The sequence below is a fragment of the Vespa velutina genome, chromosome 1 (genome assembly GCF_912470025.1).
Source record: "Vespa velutina chromosome 1, iVesVel2.1, whole genome shotgun sequence".
NCBI lineage: Eukaryota > Metazoa > Arthropoda > Insecta > Hymenoptera > Vespidae > Vespa > Vespa velutina.
Window position 1 is genome coordinate 12,500,114 of NC_062188.1, and position 21,581 is coordinate 12,521,694.

The 21,581-nt window shown below is 31.6% G+C and overlaps 3 protein-coding genes across 10 annotated transcripts; all 3 read right to left on the reverse strand.

The window, feature by feature from the left end:
- Nucleotides 1-11: 11 nt before the first annotated feature.
- LOC124957109 (putative epidermal cell surface receptor) lies at nt 12-13,963 on the reverse strand. 8 transcript variants are annotated; one of them, XM_047513843.1, is made up of 14 exons: nt 13,313-13,963; nt 7,569-8,111; nt 7,164-7,457; nt 6,849-7,041; nt 6,563-6,777; nt 6,139-6,494; nt 4,840-5,107; nt 3,118-4,053; nt 2,722-3,024; nt 2,294-2,492; nt 1,724-2,222; nt 1,256-1,616; nt 965-1,158; nt 12-729 (listed from the first exon to the last, which is right to left on the reverse strand). In XM_047513843.1, exons 1-14 carry the CDS (start codon nt 13,485-13,487, stop codon nt 634-636), a joined length of 4,632 nt encoding a protein of 1,543 aa, XP_047369799.1. In that variant the 5' UTR covers nt 13,488-13,963; the 3' UTR covers nt 12-633. The 8 variants fall into 8 exon arrangements, with proteins under 8 accessions (XP_047369799.1, XP_047369780.1, XP_047369808.1 ...); XM_047513824.1 differs by having other exon boundaries at nt 2,722-4,053; nt 4,846-5,107; XM_047513852.1 differs by having other exon boundaries at nt 3,013-4,053.
- Nucleotides 13,964-15,587: 1,624 nt separating this feature from the next.
- On the reverse strand, nt 15,588-17,661 carry LOC124957160. The gene is made up of 3 exons (XM_047513951.1): nt 17,404-17,661; nt 16,489-16,604; nt 15,588-16,113 (listed from the first exon to the last, which is right to left on the reverse strand). The coding sequence occupies exons 1-3, from the start codon at nt 17,572-17,574 to the stop codon at nt 15,753-15,755; spliced, it is 648 nt and encodes a 215-aa protein (XP_047369907.1). The 5' UTR covers nt 17,575-17,661; the 3' UTR covers nt 15,588-15,752.
- A 938-nt stretch (nt 17,662-18,599) lies between these two features.
- Nucleotides 18,600-21,461, reverse strand: LOC124949098. The gene is made up of 3 exons (XM_047493697.1): nt 20,519-21,461; nt 20,311-20,423; nt 18,600-20,240 (listed from the first exon to the last, which is right to left on the reverse strand). The coding sequence occupies exons 1-3, from the start codon at nt 20,687-20,689 to the stop codon at nt 19,883-19,885; spliced, it is 642 nt and encodes a 213-aa protein (XP_047349653.1). The 5' UTR covers nt 20,690-21,461; the 3' UTR covers nt 18,600-19,882.
- Nucleotides 21,462-21,581: the final 120 nt, after the last annotated feature.

The window sequence follows — 21,581 nt, forward strand, 5'->3', positions numbered from 1 at the left end:
GTAATGCAAGTTATTATAATGAATAAGTTTATTTTCAAGATTTCTGACAATGTAAATGCAGACTGTACAAAATAGTCCCGAGTTAAAGAAACTCAGCATGATTATAGACTTAAATTTTAACATTAAATAAAATACATATATTATATTTATTAATAACATTTATAAGTAAATATTTTTAAACACTTTTAAGCATTTAATTTAGAGCATAGCTTATTCACAGTTTCTTACAATTATATTTGAAGTTTATTTATTAATTTAATATCCTAAAGCTGAGTAGAAGTAAAAATGCTTGTAAAAATCTTTGTGTTATAATATCTTCATGGAATATCTTAAAAGTTACATTATCACTTGCTCTATGTACAAGATTTAATACATGACACATATTAAATTCTATATTTAATAAATGAAGAGATTTCATTATTTTTATATAAGACTGGAATGAAAATATGTGAAGTAAATTTTTAAAATATTTTTATATATACTAACGATAATGAACAGTCCCACACGTTCTTGAATAAACGCATATTTTGCGTATGGTATATATACGATCATTTTATATGGACGGATTTTACAAATTGATAAGTATATCAACAAAATTGTATAAATAAATATAATCTAATAAATTACAGAATATCAGGCAGTTCCCTTAACATTGCTATTAATTGTAGCCAGTTCGTGTTCCATATTTTTGTTTTTTCCATTAGTGATGGTCATAACGTCTTCATAAGTCTAAAAAGAAATTAATAAAGCTGAATATTTATATCATAAAGATTACATTAATCGAGCATTTATAGTTATTTACTCTAATCTTTTACTATTAACTAATATGTATTTTTTCTATTCGAATATTCTAATTAATCTTTCAAATTCATTCTTCCTTCACGCTTAATTTCTTTTTCACGTATATAAAATTAAAGAAATGCAATAACAATAAATTACCCATAGTTTCTTGTTGTAATTCTACCTTGTAGGAAGGATTATCATATGCCGATGTAGTTTTGCGTGGTGATATATCCGCCTTACTGCTCGTTCGTCTTTTCATCAACATCATTAAAAGAATCAATGTAGATAATATTGCGAGTGATGCCACTATGGCTACTATCACTAAAGGACCATAATAATCTCCTTCGTGTAACGGTATCGAAGCCAATTTATCCGCTATAAACAAAGATTGAATTTTTTACATATAAATTATTTACAAATACATATTTGCATATTCAAACCTATATTTAAATTATAAAAGATTAGTGAATACCTTGTCGAGGCACATTCGTTGGTATTAAAATACCAGGTTTAGTAACAAAATCTTGCACATTACTTTTTTTAATTCTTCCATTCGTTAAATAAACTTCGATCCACAAACGATACCTTGTCCCTGGTTTAAGATCACTGATAATAGTCTTAGCTGGAGAATCTCTTTTAGCAATTTTAAATGTACTTGTATCTTCTTTACCACTGTCACTTTGATAAATTGCTCGATAAATATTGACATATTTATCTTCAGGATAAGGAACTCCACTCCAAGATATTTCAACATCGGTCGACTTGATAGTTTTTATTTCAACTTTTACGTCAAATGAATAAGGATCTGGCTCAGAGGATGTAGTTACATGAATCTAAAAAAAAATTATATATGTATATACTTGAATTTTTCTATTAAAAAATTAATAATAAACATTTTAATAATTTTTATATAAAATATGTAATATGCATTGTATATTACCGTTTTTTCTGCTACAAGTTCAGTAGCTTGTCCAGGAAATGGTATAAAATAAATTCCAATTTCGTACGTTGTCATCGGTTTAAGATTTTCTATAACATAATTCGTGACAGCTCTATGAATCAATGGCGTTGCTGCATATACTTTCCCATCGTGTTCCTTGTATCGTAATTGAACACCATCGATGAATTGTAACTCGTAATCGGTAAATTTCTTCCACATAATATTTATCCAACTCGAATTTGTTTCCATTATTTGTAATTCCGCATCGATTGGTATTTGTGGTGGTAATGTTGTAATCTCAGCTTGCTTTTCCAAAGTACGTATAGAGTATATTTTACTCGTAGGACTGTTCGTTAAATCTTTTAGCTTCACCGTTATTTTCACTTTGTATTCTGTCGATGGTTTTAAATCATCTAATTCGAATTCCAATTGAGGAGTTGCTATTAAATCACCAGGAGGTGCAAATACTTTAGATTTCCAAGTAGTAGGATTAAAATTTCTAAAAATTTATATCAATATTATAATTATAGAATAATTCATGAATATAGTGAAAACTAATTGATAATTTACTTAGAGTCACTCGTGTATCTTAATTCAACTCTTCCATGAAGACCAACTAAAATCGTTGGTACCGTAAATACTAATCGTACTGTACTTTCATCGAGAGCTTCCAGAACTTGTACAGTGACCTCATCAGATGAAGATGATACAGGAAAATTAGGAATACCTCCTGTTAATGGAAAACCTGGTGGCACATTGTGATCTAATCCTGTAATAGAAATTGTAAAAATGTTCAATTTTTCTAAGATCGTTAACGTATATAAGTTTCGAATAATTGATAAGACCTATTCTTCATTATAGAACATGGATGTTTCCTAAAATGATCGATTTTAGAAATCAAGATATAGGTAGGTATGAAAACCTATTGTCATGCGAAATAAATGAATTTTATTTATTTTTTTTTTCTTTTTTCTTCTTTTTTTTTATCAGGGACGAACCTGACTGGTTTGGCGTTTGTGCTGCGAACGGATGATTCAAGTGCGTGAGTCCTGAATGTGGTATATGAGCATCAATATGAAGCGGTAGAGAAGGTTGCGGACCGGTTGGTATGTTATGAGGTATTGCTGGCTGTCCAGGATAATGTTGGAAAGGTCCTAGATTAGGATCGTGTTGACTAATATGAGCCAACAATTCTTCTATTTGTTGAGGAGTATTAGGAATATCTGGAGTGTGTATATGATAAGTGGTCTGTCCATTTTCACTCTTTTGCGTAAAAATGTGTGGCTTGCCAGTTTTTTTTGCTACAGGTGGTGGGGTTCCAAAATAACTTGTTTGTATTTGATTAGTGGATGGTCGCTTTTGTGTTGCGATTTGTTGATGAAGATTGTAAATACCGGAATGTCCCTGAGGCGGACCATGATCAAGTTGAATTAAGCCAGGATGTTGAATGTTTATAAGATGATAAAGTTCGTCGGGTGCGATCTCTTGTTCGGGATTGCGTTGACCTTGTTTTGGTTTACCCGGTAAAGTAGGTGCCGTCGTTTTGATCTTGTCTAAATCGGAGAAATTATCGTCAATTTGAGTTTTCTTTTTTGAATTCATTTGAACTATCACGTTTGGATCGATCGGATCTGATTTTGTTGGTATCGAATCACGGTAAGGTGGTCCTGCCGCGCTGTCATCAAAATGCGAATTAAAACTAGCAGGAGGTATATTCTCTCCGTTATTCGGTACAAATGAGAAACTGGAATCGTCGGATTCCTGATGAGTATTTAACGGTATAAATTGAGGTTGGTCAACGTTGTGACTGCCTTTCTGTAAAAATGGTAATTTACTTGGTTTAATCGTACTATGTATATATTGATTATCCATGCTCGGTTGATTCGGAACGGACATAATTTTATCGGGAAATTTATCGGGATTTAAAGGTCCAGGAAAATGCGTTTTCACTGGTTCGATGGGCTTTTTAGAATCCAACTTAGATTTTGATTTATCTTTGAGCAATAATTTTTCGGTTTGAGAGGACAAATGAAAGACATCGTCGATGATAGGATGAGTAGGATTATAGTCAGGGCTATAAGGTCCATTGTATGGTACGGTAGGATGTCCAGGATCCATAGGATAATGAAAGAGTCCATGAGTAGTGGCAGGGGAAGAGTAAGTATTAGTGTTTTTTGAATCTTCCCGCAAGGAGGAAGTGCCATGTTCCGGTTCCTGGCTGGGCCTGACCATTTCCGACTCGTTATTCGATCTTTTGCTATCGTCAATCAATTTCCGATTGAACGTGTCTGTGGCTAAGGGGCCGGGGAACGTGGGCGTCACGTTCATTCCTGCAATAAGTAAAGTCTATTGTCATAGAAATAGTCAGTAAGCGGTCAGAATTTGTCCAAAGTCCATGCATATTTACAGCCAGATCCAAGTTACCTACATATGTGTATGTACAAGCATACCTGCGGCCGTACAAAGCATGCATCTACAGCTTCTTATGCAAAAATATACAATTATCGAATAAGTGTGATCAGAATTTATGGTTTTTGGAATTATTTAAATTATTTAACTTATATATGTATATACACACACATATATATATATATATCTCCTATACCTATACCTACATATAAAAGATTCTTACATATAAGAGATTCTTCATTTTTAGGTGAACGATACATAATTACAATCTTTTTGGTGAGACAAGTTTATGTGTCAATGTCTTCGTGTATGATACGTCATAGTCTTGATGAACACGCGAAACTAGGATGATAATCATTTTTACGGGTTTATATACATCTTTTTTCGAAATAATATACTGGACATATCCAGTCAGGTCCGAGCATGGTACAAAGCGTAACCCAATACCAAATACCCAATTAAAGATTCGTTGTTACAGAAAACGAAAAAATGATGGAAAAGTTTTTATCCTTACGAATACCGTCACCGTCACATTAATCGAACAAGAAATACGAATAACTATAAACAATCAATTATTCTTTTTTTTCGTTAGAAATTAATTATTTGATCGTTCATTCTTCAATCCTCAGTAATTTTTTCAATCATTCGTAGAATATTATAAGTCGAATGATATAATCGAATTTCAACTATTAAAGTTCGGAGTCTACCTGTACCCTGTAATGAGGGATGTCCACAGACCCAATGTAAGCAACATTCATCTCCAGGCAGATGCATCAATGCTGCTTGATATGATGGACATTGTAAGGTTACAGGTGGCAAAGCAGGAACCGGTGGACAGGCTGCTTGACAGGACACATTTCCCATTTCACAATAACATCTTTTTTCACATCCAGTTACATTTGATGGTAATTCGCTCCAATTGTCATACGTTACTCCTTCGTAATTGCAAGATCCATTATTTCTACAACGGACTTCCTGAAAAGTATAGAATTGATAAATATATATTTTATTGTTAATTATTATAGAATTTATTATAGAATTATTTAGAAATTAATAATTATTATTATAGAAAAAGAGAATAACGTTGGCAATGTTTACGTGTCGCGTAAACATATGCCTTGCATTTCAAGCTCAAACGATATGTAACTCAAAAATTGTTTATTTTTCGATTGAATATAGATGTTGTGAAGGACAGTAAAGAGAAATGTTGAATGTGATGGATGGTACAAACATTCGTAATAGGGAGTAATAGAATAGGTACGTAATCGTGAGATTCTATATAGATATATATTCTAAATATACATTCTAAATATAAAATTTTAAATATTGATTATATATATATATATATATAGTCTATATTTAACATATACATAATCAAATTTAATTAAATTTAATATATATATACAATGAAAATTTAATATACAAATTGTGAGGAGTAGTTAAGGAGGCCAAGGTAAACATTTTTTGTCAGACAGCATGGGGTTGATGAAGTCTTGTTATCCCGTTATGCGACCAAGTTGTTAGCGTAGAGCATGAAAATTATCAACTAATATTTGCTCTGACAACTGCAGTTTGTACAGATGGAGTGATTCTAATCATAAGTCAATTGTTAAATTGTCAGTTGTTACACCCATAAATTCGTTAAGTAATTAGTAGTTTCTGTTACTATGAGCAGTATAACTGTTTTATTTCGTTATCATTCAATATCTGTCCAGTAGTTGTGTTAAATTAACGAAGTATTTTCGATACAATGTTGTTTGATAAAAAATGTTTGCCTTGGGCCTCCCTAACCATCCCTCACAGTTTATGTATTGAGTTTTGAAATATCCTCTATAAATTATAGAGTATTGTGTGTGTGTGTGTGTGTGTTGTGTTATGTGTGTGTATGTGTGCATAAATTATAATGTTCGTATTATTATCGTTATATATTCTTCTTAATTTTTATTTTTAACTAATAAATATAATAAATAAATAAATATATATATATAATATTTATTGTTTTTTACCTGAGGACAACACTGAGGTGCCTTGGGAACGAAATTCGCTGGAACGGTTTCCCAATCAAGACAATGGGGATCCAAAACGTCCAATCCAAAATCTGTAGGACACTGTATCGTAACACATTCTGCTTTTCCACCTTCAGCACACATGCAGAAGGAAATACATTCGTCGTACCATTCTGCTCCAAGCTTATACGATTTCCCTCTGTGACTGCATGAGTTTTTATCGAACATTTTCTCCGAAACGTTAGTTTTTATTACTTCCGCAGGCAGAGATATTTGAATAGCTGGACCAGTTCGGCCTGACTCGGTAACTCGAACATAATATGTACGCGCTGGTTCTAAGTTCGAAATGATGCCAGCTAAAATAGAGTTGAAAGATTGTTAATTCGTTTGAAAACGTAACAATTATCGTCGATATCGGCATTACCCTTATCCGGCTTTTGTTGTCTCCAAACGTGATTATTATCGGATATTTCAATAGCAACCGTTTCTAAATTTTTTCCAGAAAGTTTTAGCTTAATTGCCGTTGAATTTAAAACTTTAACATCGGTCAGATTGACGCTCAAATCGGTCGAATTTTCAGCTTTGATTTCGTGATCACCAAGAGTAACATCACAGAGTGTTATAGTGCAACAAGAATCTCTGTCGATTAGAAATTTTTTTTTACGATCTAACATCTATTTTCGTATAATGTAGTACGTTTAGAACGATACCTTGGATCCATCAATTCGACGCAACGATCGTGTTGACTCGCGATAGAGGTGGTTTCATTTGGTGGACATCTTGGTTGACATTTGAGATTTCCACCAGCTTCGCAAATGCATATCTTCGTACAACCATCTACAACACGTTGTCCTCTCGAAATAGTTTTGTTTCCAAATAAGCAGGTCTCTTCCGGTTCTGGGGCTACGAATAAGAAAACATCGTTCGATCGTTCTCTATATTTCGATCATATCAATTGTAAACTAAAACGAGTAGAGAACGATTGAAGTAAGATTGAAAAGAGACGAAATGTGAAATGTACATACCTGAATCCGCGGCACAGACCAAGAGAGCGCAACACGGTTCCTCGATCACTAATTTCTCTTCGCAAAGAGGATCATGTATTCCTCTGCCTGCTCTAACGTAAGGCGAAATACAAAGTGGTCTACAATCGCCGATAAATCCACCCTCCTTACAGGTACATTTCTCTTCGCAATCCCTTACAATTTTCTCTCCAACGGAATAGGTTCGTCCATTGTCGGTACACTGAATCAAACTAGGCAGCAAGCTCGATGAAACGTTCAATACTGTCTCGTTGTGAGGTACCACGTATTCTCCTCCTAGAAAGTTCGTCGATAGGCGGTAATTAGGAAATTAATCCAAAACGGATGTTCCGATCGATTCGAAAGAGATAAGAGAAATGCTTTCGTCGAACGAAAAGAAATTTACACCTTCGACTTCTTTGTCGTCTTCGTCCATGCTGACGTCACTCAAGTCCGTCAGATTGGCATGCAAAGAATTAGTTGGTTCGGGCCTAGAAACATTAAGTGCTCTTCCTCTGGAAGAGGATGTCGCTTCGTTGATTCGCGGTTCTTCCGTAATCTTCGTTCCCTCTGTCGTTGTTTCCTCTGTCGTCCCCTCTGTCGACGTTGATGTATCCGTTACATCAAGTATCCTCATTGTAGAACCAGCTATTACCTCTCCGCGAAATAGAAGAGGTATAGCAGTACTTTCTTTTCTATTTGAGGACCTTGATTCTGTGGTATTACTTGAAGATACCAAAGCGGTCGAAGACTTTGCTTCATCCTCCTTATACAATTTCTGATATTTTTGTTCCACTTTCGATTTAAAGTCGACTACGGATTTCTTTTTGGCCTCTATTGATACTTTCGAGTCCGCTTCTTTAGCCAATAATTCGGTTTTCGAATTAAATGTCTCGTTTTTTGTCCTAGTTTCCAATGGTTCGACTCTCGATATATTTTCGTTCTCGGCAGCTACGTGGAAAAAAAAGAAAGTAACAATGATGAATTATTTCATAATGATTTTAATAAAAATTATCGACTTAATTTAGATGCTTATCGTTTTATAATATAAAGTATTATATACATGTAATTAGATCAATTACTTTCTATTAAAATATTGACGTGATAAGCTAATTTCTTTTGACCTTCTTTTGAACAATTTACGTTTATATTATTTAATTGTTATCAATAATAAAACGGTGAAACAACATCATCAAAAAGTTCGATATAACGGTAACAGAAACTGTGAGCAAGCGAGATGGTATGTCCGGGCCAGAAACTTGTTAAGTTCGATAATGAAGAGAGGATTTAAAGTGCTAATTCTACTAGTATCTAATGAGACCGTTTCAGTAGAACAACTTTCAACGATTAGTTTATAAGAAGGTTTTTTTACTTTTGGATAGATTTTTTTTTCTTTTTAGATCATTCATGTCGCGTAACCTCGAAAATACGTGATAATTCTCGACAGACTATCGCCACTTGATGAATGTTTCCAGGATATTAAGTAGGTAACGCTTTGAGACAGATAGAAGAAGATAAGACAAGGAAGTAAACGTCCTTGATAAACCTACATACATTCTGATATTCATTTCTTTTTTTTTGGGACCGACTGAAAGTATCACGACGTTGTCTGGTTTGTTTGAAAGAAGCCTTTATTGTCAGAGATCTGCCGGTGATACGACTCTGTGCAGGTAGAAAGTTTGCTGACGTAACGGACGACCTCATGAAGATGCAGTCGAATGGATCACAGTCACGAAACGGATGTATATTTCGTCGAATTATTAAAATCAAATGATTTCGATCGTATCATCATTTTCATTCAACCTTTTTCGCATATCTATGATTTAATTTGAAATTTAATCGAAATATTTCATACTATGAAATTCTGATGTTTATCAAATATGAAGGAAATGCAATTTCCATTACGGTAAGAACGAAGAATCGTAACGGTTTAACCAGTTCACACGAACTCTATATTCGCTGAATTCACTTGACATGGAATATTCGACACGTGCGACTTACGAGAATCACGGTATGCCATTATAACGAAATATGTAAATTTAATGAAAAAATTTCCACTTTAAACAGTATAAACGATATAATAGAAGATAAACAGATTAAACAGAATAAAAGATACCAAGAGGATTTTTTAATATATATATATATAAGTATAACTTATATATATATATATAAGTACAATTTATATATATATATAAGTTGTTTTGACAGTTTTACCTATATGTATCTGATAAAATATGTTTAAAAAACAGAGTTGATCAAGAGCTTAGTAACTCTCTCTAGATCTTTAATCTCTCAAGACTTTTAATCGTAGAGAAATAGTATATTTGCATCGAAGGCCAGCCAGTGTAACGTTATTCACATATCGAGTCGTATTATTTTCCAATCTAGAGACAAGTTACCACAGCTTATTCGCAATGTAGATTTATAACGTTCAATAATTATAACCACACGAAGATCTTAGATACTAAGTCGCTGTCGAATGATTAATATCGACATTTACAAATTTTGATATTGTTGAAAATTTTTCTTTAAATGATCTAGATCAATTCGTATATTAATGACCGTCCTTGATGTTATGATCGATCGAAGAAAATTTTACAATTCTGAAATCGTGTATCATGCAACTTTCGTAGGTATTTGTAAAACAAGGAGAAAAGAAGAAAAAAAGAAAGAAAAAAGAAAAACAATGCAATGATTCAAGAAACTTATTGAGTCGAGAGGAAGGAGAAATGGGAAGAGGAAGAAGAAAAGAGAAAAATATATATCGAGAAGGTAGCTTGAGAAGGTAAACTGGATGGAACGCGGGATATTATGGTGGGAGGATAGAGCAAGATGTCGGAGAAGGAGGGAGAGAGAAAATAGTCGGTCACCGAGCGAACATGCCTTTGGCTATACGGTATTCTATCCTACTTGCCATTTGGTGTAGGATAACAATTTTATTCCATACTTTTGAGTTTTACCGATCAAATTACCGATATTCTTTGAATCAAATCGAATCGAATCAAACGATCTTGTCTTAATCAAGACGTTACACGTCTTTACCACGAACAATATGAATTTCATTAGAAATTCGATAATAACGATGGATTCTGATAATCTTTCTTATTACATCATCATATATTTCTGATCATTCGATATTCAATTTTCTGCGAAATTCAAAACATCGTGATAAGTATAACATAACTAAACATCTAACTTTTCCAAACGATATTATACCTTGTATTACTATGTTATTACTTGTTTCCTTTAATCGTGTACAAGTTGGATACTATATGCAACTACTATATGCAGATATATAACTACTATATGCAGATCGAAAATACTTGTTACAGGAACAGGAAAGCCCTAGTTTAAACTCGATAAAAAGAAAAATTTTGCTTCATTTATGGACTAATCACTCACAAGAGTGAGAGAGAAATATATATATATATATAAAGATAATCTTAGATTAATAGTCTGTGCTTTCAACAAAGACGAAGAGAGGAGAATGGAACGGTGGCATTTTTAATGCAAACTATGATCGAGAGAGAAATGTGGATATATCTCGTTCAGAGGCAAAAGACATGGCGGGTCCTCGTGTCTCCGCTTTTTCTTCATTACACTCGATTCTCGCACGTTCGCTGTGCCGCGCCCGCGTTCACTCTCTCGTTCGTTCGTTCGTTCCTTTCCCCAATCCATTCCCGCCTTCTTTATCTTTGAAAGCGTCCTGAGACAAAACGAAGAAAAAAAGAAGAAAAAGTATACTCGATTATAACTTAATCAGGGCTTTTAACAGGACCATTACGTCAAACATTGCATTGATTTTCTTTCGATATTTATAAAAACTTAACTTTTCTTCAAGATATGCTTTCACTTTGTCCTATCTTACTTTCGTTAGAGCAACCTCATAACAACGTTAGTAAACGTTTACGATCGATCCGATATCGCTTGATAATACTTTTCCGGAATCCTTTCTATGAGCATTGAAGTCTCCGGATTCTTTGGTAATCTTTGGAACTCTCTTTCTATTTCATTCTCTCTCTCTCTTTTTCTTTATCTATCTCATTTTCTCTCTCTCTCTCTCTCTCTCTCTCTTTCTCTCTCTCTCTCTTTATCTATCTATCTATCTCTTTTTCTTTGTTTCTATTTCTCATTCTTCGATTAGAATGGAAAACAGAGTTTGAATTTCTAAAAAGTAAAAGACTCGGACAAGGAGCGAGACCTCGAAGAGTTCTCTGCCCTCTTCTTTTCTCTCTTATCCCAGTCTTCCTCTTCTATACGAGACATACAAGTAATACGTACGTTCACTCATGTAACTTTACCGATATATCGGGTGTTTTACTAGAATACATTAGATTGTTTTATTAGAACAATCAAACTTGCAAAAACAACAGGTTTTAGATTTTTTTCTTTTATAATTATTATAGAAATAATAATTATTAAAGAATTTTTAACTAAAAGCTATAGCTATTTGTTTATTATTGTATAATTAAATAAATGAAAAATAATGATTATAATATTTTTATGATATAATTATTTAATGATATAATATTATTTATAATATTATTTAATGATATAATCTTTATTAATTACAATATATAGATAAAATATTTTTATTGCGTTATATCGTCCTTTTCTTTTGATTTTATAATTACTTTTCATTTTATAATTTTTGAAGAAATAAATTCATTTTTACTAATCCATTTGATCTTACATAATTATCATTATTTTGTATTTTTCAATCGTTCTATGCATACACATATGTATGTATATATATACGTCCTTACGTTACAACACTTCGTGTAATTATTTTGTTTCTCATGTTTTCTTTGATACTAAGAAGAAAAAAATAAATGCATGTACAATCATAGACTTTTCATTTTAAACATCACGTTTCTTTATTATCGTTCAAATTTCATTATTGAAATGTCTTATGACTCGATAAATAAAAATACTTAACAATAATGGTTAAGAGCACTTAGATATACTTCTTGCATTATTTTGTTCCGCTGATAAAATTATAACGGTTCTTTATAAAAAAAAAAGTGCATAGCGATTGTTTCGCTATTATTTTTTTCAACACATACTTTTCGAGAGAGTGGATCGCTAACCCATATAATCTCAATGAATTCTTTTCATTGTTTTCATCGTTAATGATCGACCTCGTTACTATGTGCGATCGTTGAAAAAAAAAAGAAAAAAGAGAAAAAGAAGTAAACAGTTGTGAATTAAACGCGTTTCAAAAATAGAAAAAGAGAAAAGAAATAAAATAACAAAGATAACAAAAAAATGAAGAGGAAATATCATCACAAATGATTTATGAATGTAATTGCTGCGTTAAAATGTTTATAGTTATTTTCCATTTGCTTTGGAATGAGGAGAGAGAGAGAGAGAGAGAGAGAGAGAGAGAGAGAGAGAGAGAGAGAGAGAGAGATGGATACCTCATAAGAAATCGTAAAAGAAAGTATGTGATTCGTTGATGCATTACAAAGCTTATACGCAGCTGTAATTTAAAAAGAAAGTTGTGTCGCTTCGCGCGAATTCGCGTCAGCCAGTCGATGTTATATTTTGGAGCGTGAAATTTAAAAGGAAGATCAACGGCCGACTACTCCTCCTTACGAGTCACAGTTAGGTGCGTCTTGTTTCTTTCGAAGGTCGTCGTACGAGTGAATGCGTGTCGGTCGGTTCACCAACTGGACTCTTCGTACTACCGTTAATCCGATTCAAATCCGAACGAAGACGAATGCTCTTCATCTTTCCGTCCTTGTAATAAAAAAAAACACTCTTTCCTTTACTTTCTTATCTTGCACGTGGAAACCAAGAGAAAGGAAGAGAGAGGAAGAGACAGAGAAAGAAAGAAAAAGAGAGAGAGAGAGAGAGACTTTGTTTTCTTATTAAAATATCAATCGTGAAATTCAACCGAACGAACTTCCAACGTTATTGAATCCTACTTTCACATAGTTATACAAAGGTATATTATCAGACGATAGTAAATACGTGCCAGAGCACGTGTATCTTTGTTGAACGGTCCAGCGACAAGTTATCTACCTTTTCCTCTTTTGGAAAAGTCTATACAATGGCGTTAGACTAAGGGAAAGTAAAGAATTTTTTAAAGAACCGAGTGAAACTCGGAGCTGTCGAACTGGACGAGAAATCTATTGTCTAATACCTACCGTTCGTTGCTGTTGTCGTTGACATCGTCGTCATCATCGTCGTCGTCATTGTTGTCGTCATCGTCGTTGTTGTTGCGATAGTTTCGATGTCCAGCGCAGAGGAGGGAAAGGCTAGCAGGCCTAAAAGGCAAAGTCCCGCCAGCGTACATAGAAAACATCTTTTCTGGATGCGCATCCTACCGCATTCTTCTGTACGGCACGAAAACACTGGTGCTAGCCCGACACAAATGTGATCACTAACAAAATCACTAGCATTCAATTTTATCAAATTTGTTCACTTAATCGTCCGTTTATTCGTGATTTCTCTCTTTCCCTCTCTCTCTCTCTCTCTCTCTCTCTCTCTCTCTCTCTCTCTCTCTCTCTCTGTCTCTTTTTTTCTTTTACTTCGTTTGTGACAACTAATCACAAAATGTTAATAAAAAATTGTTTTCACTTCCGATCCGATCGAATGTTTGAAGGACGTTTACTATCCTATTCGTTGGCTTTACGTTTCGAGGGAGAAATTCGCTTTTATTCGTTTTTTATTTTATTTACTATCCTTTGCTGACCAGCTCGCACTCGATCCGTGTCGAGGACGGAGGTGAAGTGCAGTAGTAAGCGGTATCTACCTCCTCTCTTCTCGTGCTGCCTTCATGCTTGTCGTCCCACCACCATCACGACCATTACCACCACCACCATCAAGACCACTACCACCACCACCAACACCACCACTACTACCATCACCATCACCATCACTATTACCATCGCCACCACTACTAATAACCACCACCGGCATCACTATCACCACCACTACTAATATCAAAACTTTTCGTTCCTCTTTTCTTGTATGCCAGGCCTCAGGGAATTCTCTACGCTCACCTTGCTAGACAAGCCGATTCTACAGAGTAACCATCGTAAAAGAAAACTTCATTCTCTTTCGATCTTTCCTTGGAATATACTGTAACGTTTCGTTATCTTACCTTTTCTCTCATGGGTACATTCAAGCAATTAAGTTAATCAGCAAGGATCGGATTAGATTAAAGAACAAGTTTTTCTATTTTAATTTATATTTATTATTATTATTTTTTCTCTACCTCTATATTTCAACATCGTTAGTTACTGTAATTTCGTGATATTGAATGTTTCCTATATATCAACAGATATATTAAAATGGAAATGCATTCTATATACCTTTTCTTTCATATTATCATTCACTGAGAAGTCAATGTTTTCTAGGAACATTTCTCTTATTAATATTTAGCTCACCACTCGCGATATCTGGATATATAGAACATTATTTAAAATCTATTGGTGGAAAGTGGTGAAATCGAAAGTAACTATCATATATCGTATACGAGTAATAATGTCTATCGACGATATTTTTTATTTCATAAATTATATTATCGATCGGTATTATTTTTCAATTCGAAAAAATCAAATTTGCGTACAATATATCTTTCTTCGTCTATGATCCATCTTTTCAATCCTTTTTTCTCACGCATCGTGTCGCAGGAAGATAGGCAAAGAGGTTTTTAAGTAAGCGGATTTTCGGATGGGAAACGATCGAAATCAATGACGACATGTTCTAAAAGTGACCAGCTGGTTGGCAACTCTGACGAAATTGTCTTCACACGAATATGACTCAGGAAATAATTTGAGCTCGAAAACTTTCGGAAGATTTCGAAGGAAGATGAACAATAAGAATACAATTTTTATGTATCTTATTTTTTTTTTTGTTTACCTAAGAGGATCTTAGTTGATATGATGCGTTGGAAACATGCGTTGGTAGATCAATCGAGATCGTTTGAGACGGTCTCTAAGTTCGGAAGGAGAGTTCATTTGCGAGGAAAAGCAAGTGGGTTTTCTGACTTCACTGTTAGGTTAGCAAGCAGTATAAACGCGTGAGTGTAATAATCTTGTCGGTTGTACATTGATTACTTAATCTTATATCATGGTGTTTCTGAAAGATCAATCCGATATCTAAGAATATGATTTTATGGTTCAACAAAATGAGTGAATGTTCGCACTTCACTTTTGAAGTTAATCTTACTCAAGACTTTACGAAATTTTATGTCTTAGTTGAATCATCAAGTTTTAGCATCGGTTTTCCTATGACGAATGTCGAAGCTACGTACACGTCCGAGGCCTTACGCCTACGATCACTGAATTTAAATTAGTTCTTGAATAAGAACTACGAGTCTTTTAACGTCACATTTGTCTCTCAACATTCCAATTGTTATAATAAAATTAACATAAATTTATTTATTTTCCTCGTCTAAAAAAAACGTCGAATCAATTAAATTTCTCTGTAGAGATTTTATCTGATGCTTCAAATAATTTTCACGATCGTTAACGATAATTTATGCTAATGATCTTCATAGATAATTCGTCAGATATAATTTTTCTCTCATTTGTGATGTTTGAAAGAATCTAGGACAATTCGGCAGGAAGGAAATAGATTTTACTTAGTAATAGCGATGTCAGAACAACTTCTAAAGATTTCTTGATCGCCACAGCCGATATTTCCTGAACCATCATCACAAATACCCCAACTATTTGCAGTTCTGTAATGCCATCTAAGGACGCAATGCTCACAGATAAGTCCTTGAGGAAGAATTGCTTCGATTGAATAGACCTCAGGTTCGAATGTTTTGATGTTATATTTATACGAACCATCGGCCAATTGTACCGGGTATTTAGCAAAACATTCGTCCATTTCGAGCTCCTTCGGGTTACTTAGAGGACAAATAGAGAATTCGAAATGTCCCAAATGAGAGGCGGTTATATTGATTTGAATTTGGATGTGAAGGCCCTCTGTATATCTGCAATGAGAATATAATTCTTTATTATATTTTTCTAAAGATGATGATAATGATGATGATCATAATAATAATAATAGTAATAATAATAATAATAATAATAATAATAATAATAATAATAATAATAATAATAATAATAATAACAATAACAACAACAATAATAATAATAATAATAACAATAACAATAATAATAATAATAATAATAACAATAATAATAATAACAATAATAATAATAATAATAACAATAATAATAATAATAATAATAGTAATAATAATAATAATAATAATAATAATAATAATAATAATAATAATAATAATAATAATAATAATAATAATAATAATAATCTGGGATATAAAATGATGTTTTTGTGTGTTTACTTTTTAACAATGAAGCCAGTTCCATAAATACCGCCATTTTCGTTGGGTCTAGGTCGTGGCAAAGACCAATCGTCACCACATTCGCCGCAATTACCATCATTTTTTTCATATTGAGTCTGTATAAAATAGATCAAACGTAATAAAATAGGTAAAATCGTACAATATCTTAGAGGACTTTATTAAGAGATAAAAGAAATTATAGATTGTATTTATATCTTAATTTATAATTATCATTTTATTACGAATTTATAATTGAAATGGAAAGATGTTACGCCTTACAAGACAACCCTTCAACACATTTGTGTTCACATTATTACATATCTGCAGGCGTTCTATCTCGGAAGTTTTCCAAGGCTATGCTTGAACTGTTAACACGTGTAAAGTTCCTGATGATAGGCAATATTTGTGCACTCATGTAAGTCAGTCTTAGATATATAAATTTTTCTCGTTTTTCTTTTTTTTTTTTTTTTTAGACGAGCTGATAACTAGACATAGTTTTCGACGAAAAGAAAAATGTAAAAAATGATTATCTTTGAAACTATTAGAGATATTGAATCTAACCGTTTTATAAATCTAAATTTATATATAATGATTTAATACGTACATATATATATATATTTTCGACAATTTTAAAGAAAACTCTTTAAAAAATAAATTACTAGATTGTAACTTTTTTTTTAAATATATTTTTAGAAATATATTTTTCTACTTTAAATATCGATTAAATTTGCATTATATTAAAGTTTAGGTTTCCGAATTATCTTATATAGTTCTTTTTTTTTTTTTTTTATTATTAAGTAGTCGAGAAAGCTCAATTTTTTCACTCAAAGATCATCTTTATTTCAAAATTACTCATATTATTTTTTTCATTGAAGTAAGTTGAAATTATTAAGTATAATAAAACAACGGTCTTACCGCAAAGCCACCGCAAAAAAGTTCATTGTCGTTGAAATTAGGAGGAACAGGAAAATGTTTTTTCCAAGCGCTACTTCTATTAATCGGATCCATCATCATACCGTGGCCACGAATTTGTATCAAATTCATGGAAACCATACAGAACGAAAGAATAATTTGCAAATTATACATTTTGCTTTTTTTCACTTTTTCTTTTTTTTTTTAATTCGAATACTACGGAGGTACGAACTATTTTAACAAAGAACTAAAGTTAAATACATCTTACTGACACCTTTATATACTTATTACCAGCCGATAAGACAAATATCACTTATACGCGTAATTGATACTCGATAAAAATAAACATGGATGAGTAAATAAATAAATCTTTATTTAACATAAGATAATAAATAAATTCTAAAAGAAAAACTATATAAAAAATATATACATTAAAAAAAAATTAATCCTAATAAAGAAAAAAAAATTTGATTAATCCTAATCAGAGAAAGAGATAACATTATCTGCGATACTGAAATATATTTAACGTACTCCGTAATGATTTTACTAAAACTATGTTGACACATTTCAAATGGAATTCCAGAAAAAATGTCATAAAAAATGATACTTTTGTTACTGATCACTTATATATGATCATCTGTGGCATATAATGTTTTCATCAAATAAATTTTGAAACCAGAACTTCGAAGAGAAAAGATTTTTAAAAATCATTTGATGATAAATATTCTAGAAATGTTGATAATACAATCAAGTAAAATAATAGAAATCTAATAAACGTTTATTGCACGTCATATAAAATAATCCCTTATAGAAAATAAAATAATCCCCTGTAGATTTGTTAATAATCAATCGATGCAATTAAGTAAAAAAATATAAATCTAATCAGTATTTATCGCAAAATTATCTGAACATAAAAATATAAGCGTATTTTTAATTATGATATTTGTTTTATTATTAGTTAGTATATTAAACTTACAATTAGATTTGATTCATTTTAATTACGATATTATATTAAAAAAGCTGGTTCACGATTTTTATTTGTTACTTATTTTAAATAAATAAAATAAAATTAGCATAATTATAATAAAAATTTTAATGATTTCATTAGAGTTATTTCCTTGTAATGAAAAAAAGGAATATAATTCAATTATAAAAATTATTAACAAAATCAATTTTATTATACTGATGTTATTGCAATATTTAAATAAATAAAGAATAAATTATAATTGAAAACGGTGTTTGTTTCAAGTTTCTACAATTTTTCGTTCAAAAGACATCGCCTTCAAAAAATTTTAATTCATAATTCGTACAGTACATCTGTTCGTAGTAATAATATAGTATAGTCCAGCTGATCCGCATAATTCTTGAAATTTATATAGGGCAGTGTGTCGTCGTGCCAATTTAAATAAAATTATATAGGCTAGTAAATATCTTCCATTTACATGGAAATATCTCCGGAATTAAAAGTCGTAAAGTCTTGAATTAAACATCGCTTTAAATCTCTATTATTTCAAAGCATTATTAATAATTAATTAATCATTTGTTATAAATTATTATTATAAAAGAAATTCTTAAGAACTTTATTCATCATATTTTCCCGAATCAAAATTTCAAATTGCGGCCGATTTATAAAATTACATAAATTAATAAATAATTGATAAATAAATTCATTTTTATAGAAGAAAATTTTGTCCACATTATTAATAGCTACGTTTTTCATTTACATGGAATATCCCTAGAATTAGAAAAGCCATGGAGACTTGAAACAATTATGCAAAAGTAATTGTAGAGTAAGCGCAGAGTAAACTCAGACTAAGCGCAAGATAAGTGCTAAGTAAACGTTTATAAATATCTCTTAAATTAATAATTATTTGACATGTATGGGCTAATATTTTTTTTATAGAGAATGTCGAGCTGCATTCATCAATGTAATCAAAAACATATGACCCTATTTAAGAACATATAAGTAACCTTCATATGTCCATGCGTCCATCTGCAGAAATTTTACATCTTTTATATCTTTTTTTATTTTTTATAAAAAAAAAGAACATTTTTCTTTTCTTTTTTTTCGATTATAAATGCAAGGATTATTTTTCTGACGTCGAAAGAAGATTGTGTTGTTTAATAAATGCAATAAATCATACAATAACGATTGCTTACTACATAAAAACTTTCCTTTCTTTTCTTTTTTTATTTAATTTAACGTAATTGTTTTAATATTAAATAAGAAAGAGAAGTGTTATTTCGTACCTACAATATGTTGTTTTTTTTTTTTTAGAAAATATTGCTCAATAACTATAATTACCTGTTATCAGGAATTTTTCTGATACATTTTTAGAATATATGTAAGAAAAAGAATCGATAACTATATTATAACCATATTAAATGAAACAGTAGATGTAAAGGAAGTAAAATAAATAGAACATATTTTCGATCACTAAAATTTCTTGTTACTGAACATCATCGACAGTTAGAATACATTTTATGAGATACTGATGTCGGAGCAAGTTTTGAAATTTTCTTGGGGTCCGCATCCCATCCCTTCAGAACCGTCTTTGCAAACACCCCAATTGTTTGCAGCATAATATTCCCATCTCAAAACACAATGTTCGCAGGTAAGATTATCTGGCAATAATAAACTCATGGTGTAATCCTTGGCAGCGTGACTCTTTAACACGTATCTATCTGATCCATTCTCCAATTTCAAGGGGTAACGATTAAAGCACTCTTCGGTTTCGAGTTCTTTTGGATTCGAGAGAGGGCATATTTGTAATTTGAAGTAGCCCGAATGGTTCGCAGTTAAACGGGCTACGACATTAATCTTTTGACCCTTTTGATATCTGTCATTCGATGTAATATTAATGTCATACGTTATAATATTAAAATAAATTATCGAATTATTTTAATTACCTTTTGACGATGATACCCTTGCCATAACGTCCAGTGTTCTCGTTTGGTCTAGGCCGTGGTAGAATGTAATTATCACCGCAAAGTCCGCATTTACCACCGTTTTGTATTTGTTCCTGTAAAATTTTTTCGATTGAGATTATAATCGATTAGAAAACTTCAACATCATGACGAAATAAATTTCGAAAGAAAAAACGTTGAAAGAACTCACGCTTAAACCACCACAGAAATTACCGTCATCGTCGTAATTTGGTGGAACACGAAATCCTTTCCTCCAAGCACTACTTCTATTAACGGGTTCCATTAACATACCATGTCCATAAATTTCTTCGATGTTTATGGTTATTAAACCCAAGACGATCAAAAGTTTTCTAACAAACATTGCGATTACACTCGGATGATAATCTCCATTCAGCAATGAATCAAGATCGATTAAATTTTATACGTTTCACGAATTAGTATTTATATGAAGTCTCTCATCGAGATAAGATTATCTTCGAGATAAAATAGATTTGGCTATTTAATAATATTGGATAAAGAACGGTCATCGATGATTTTGAATTATTAATTTTTTTATGTTTTTTTTTAAAGTATGATCCAATTTACGTATCGTTCGAGAATTTTTATCATTACTTTTTGACAAATAATTTATGAATTATTTCTTCATCGAAATCTTTTTAATATTACATTATATTCTCATTTATCAGTAATTTAATAGTTTCTATGAATTTATTTGATATTAATACGTAAAAATATCATAATTATCAAGTAAATTTAAAGATATCGAAAAATTTTGATCGTGAATTATTTTATTTATACGTTCGGTGATGTCGACTATGATAGAATTTTTTTTCATTATCTATTAACGATAAGTTCTAAATTTTATCAATTAGATCTTACCATAACGTTTCCTTTAATTTCTTCTCGAGATTTCTCTAAGAGAAAAATTAATATGCATAAGATTCGTGCTTATCAAGATTGTCATGTGACGATTGCTGAGCAGAGACGACTTTTCGTGATTACTGTCATAAAAAAAATTCTCTCGAAATTCAATTGTGTTTGATTAGGTTAAATTTATCCTAACAATGTGAAGATGCGAATGATGCATCTTCGTATAGAAACGGTTGTAATATCATTTTATTTTTATAATCTTTCTTGAAAGATCATGTCTTTTTTATTATTATTTCTTTTTTTTTCATTCTATATAAATGTTTAGGAAATGTCCATTATACATTCTATTAGAATTGGGATATTTTAAGAAACGGGGAAATAAA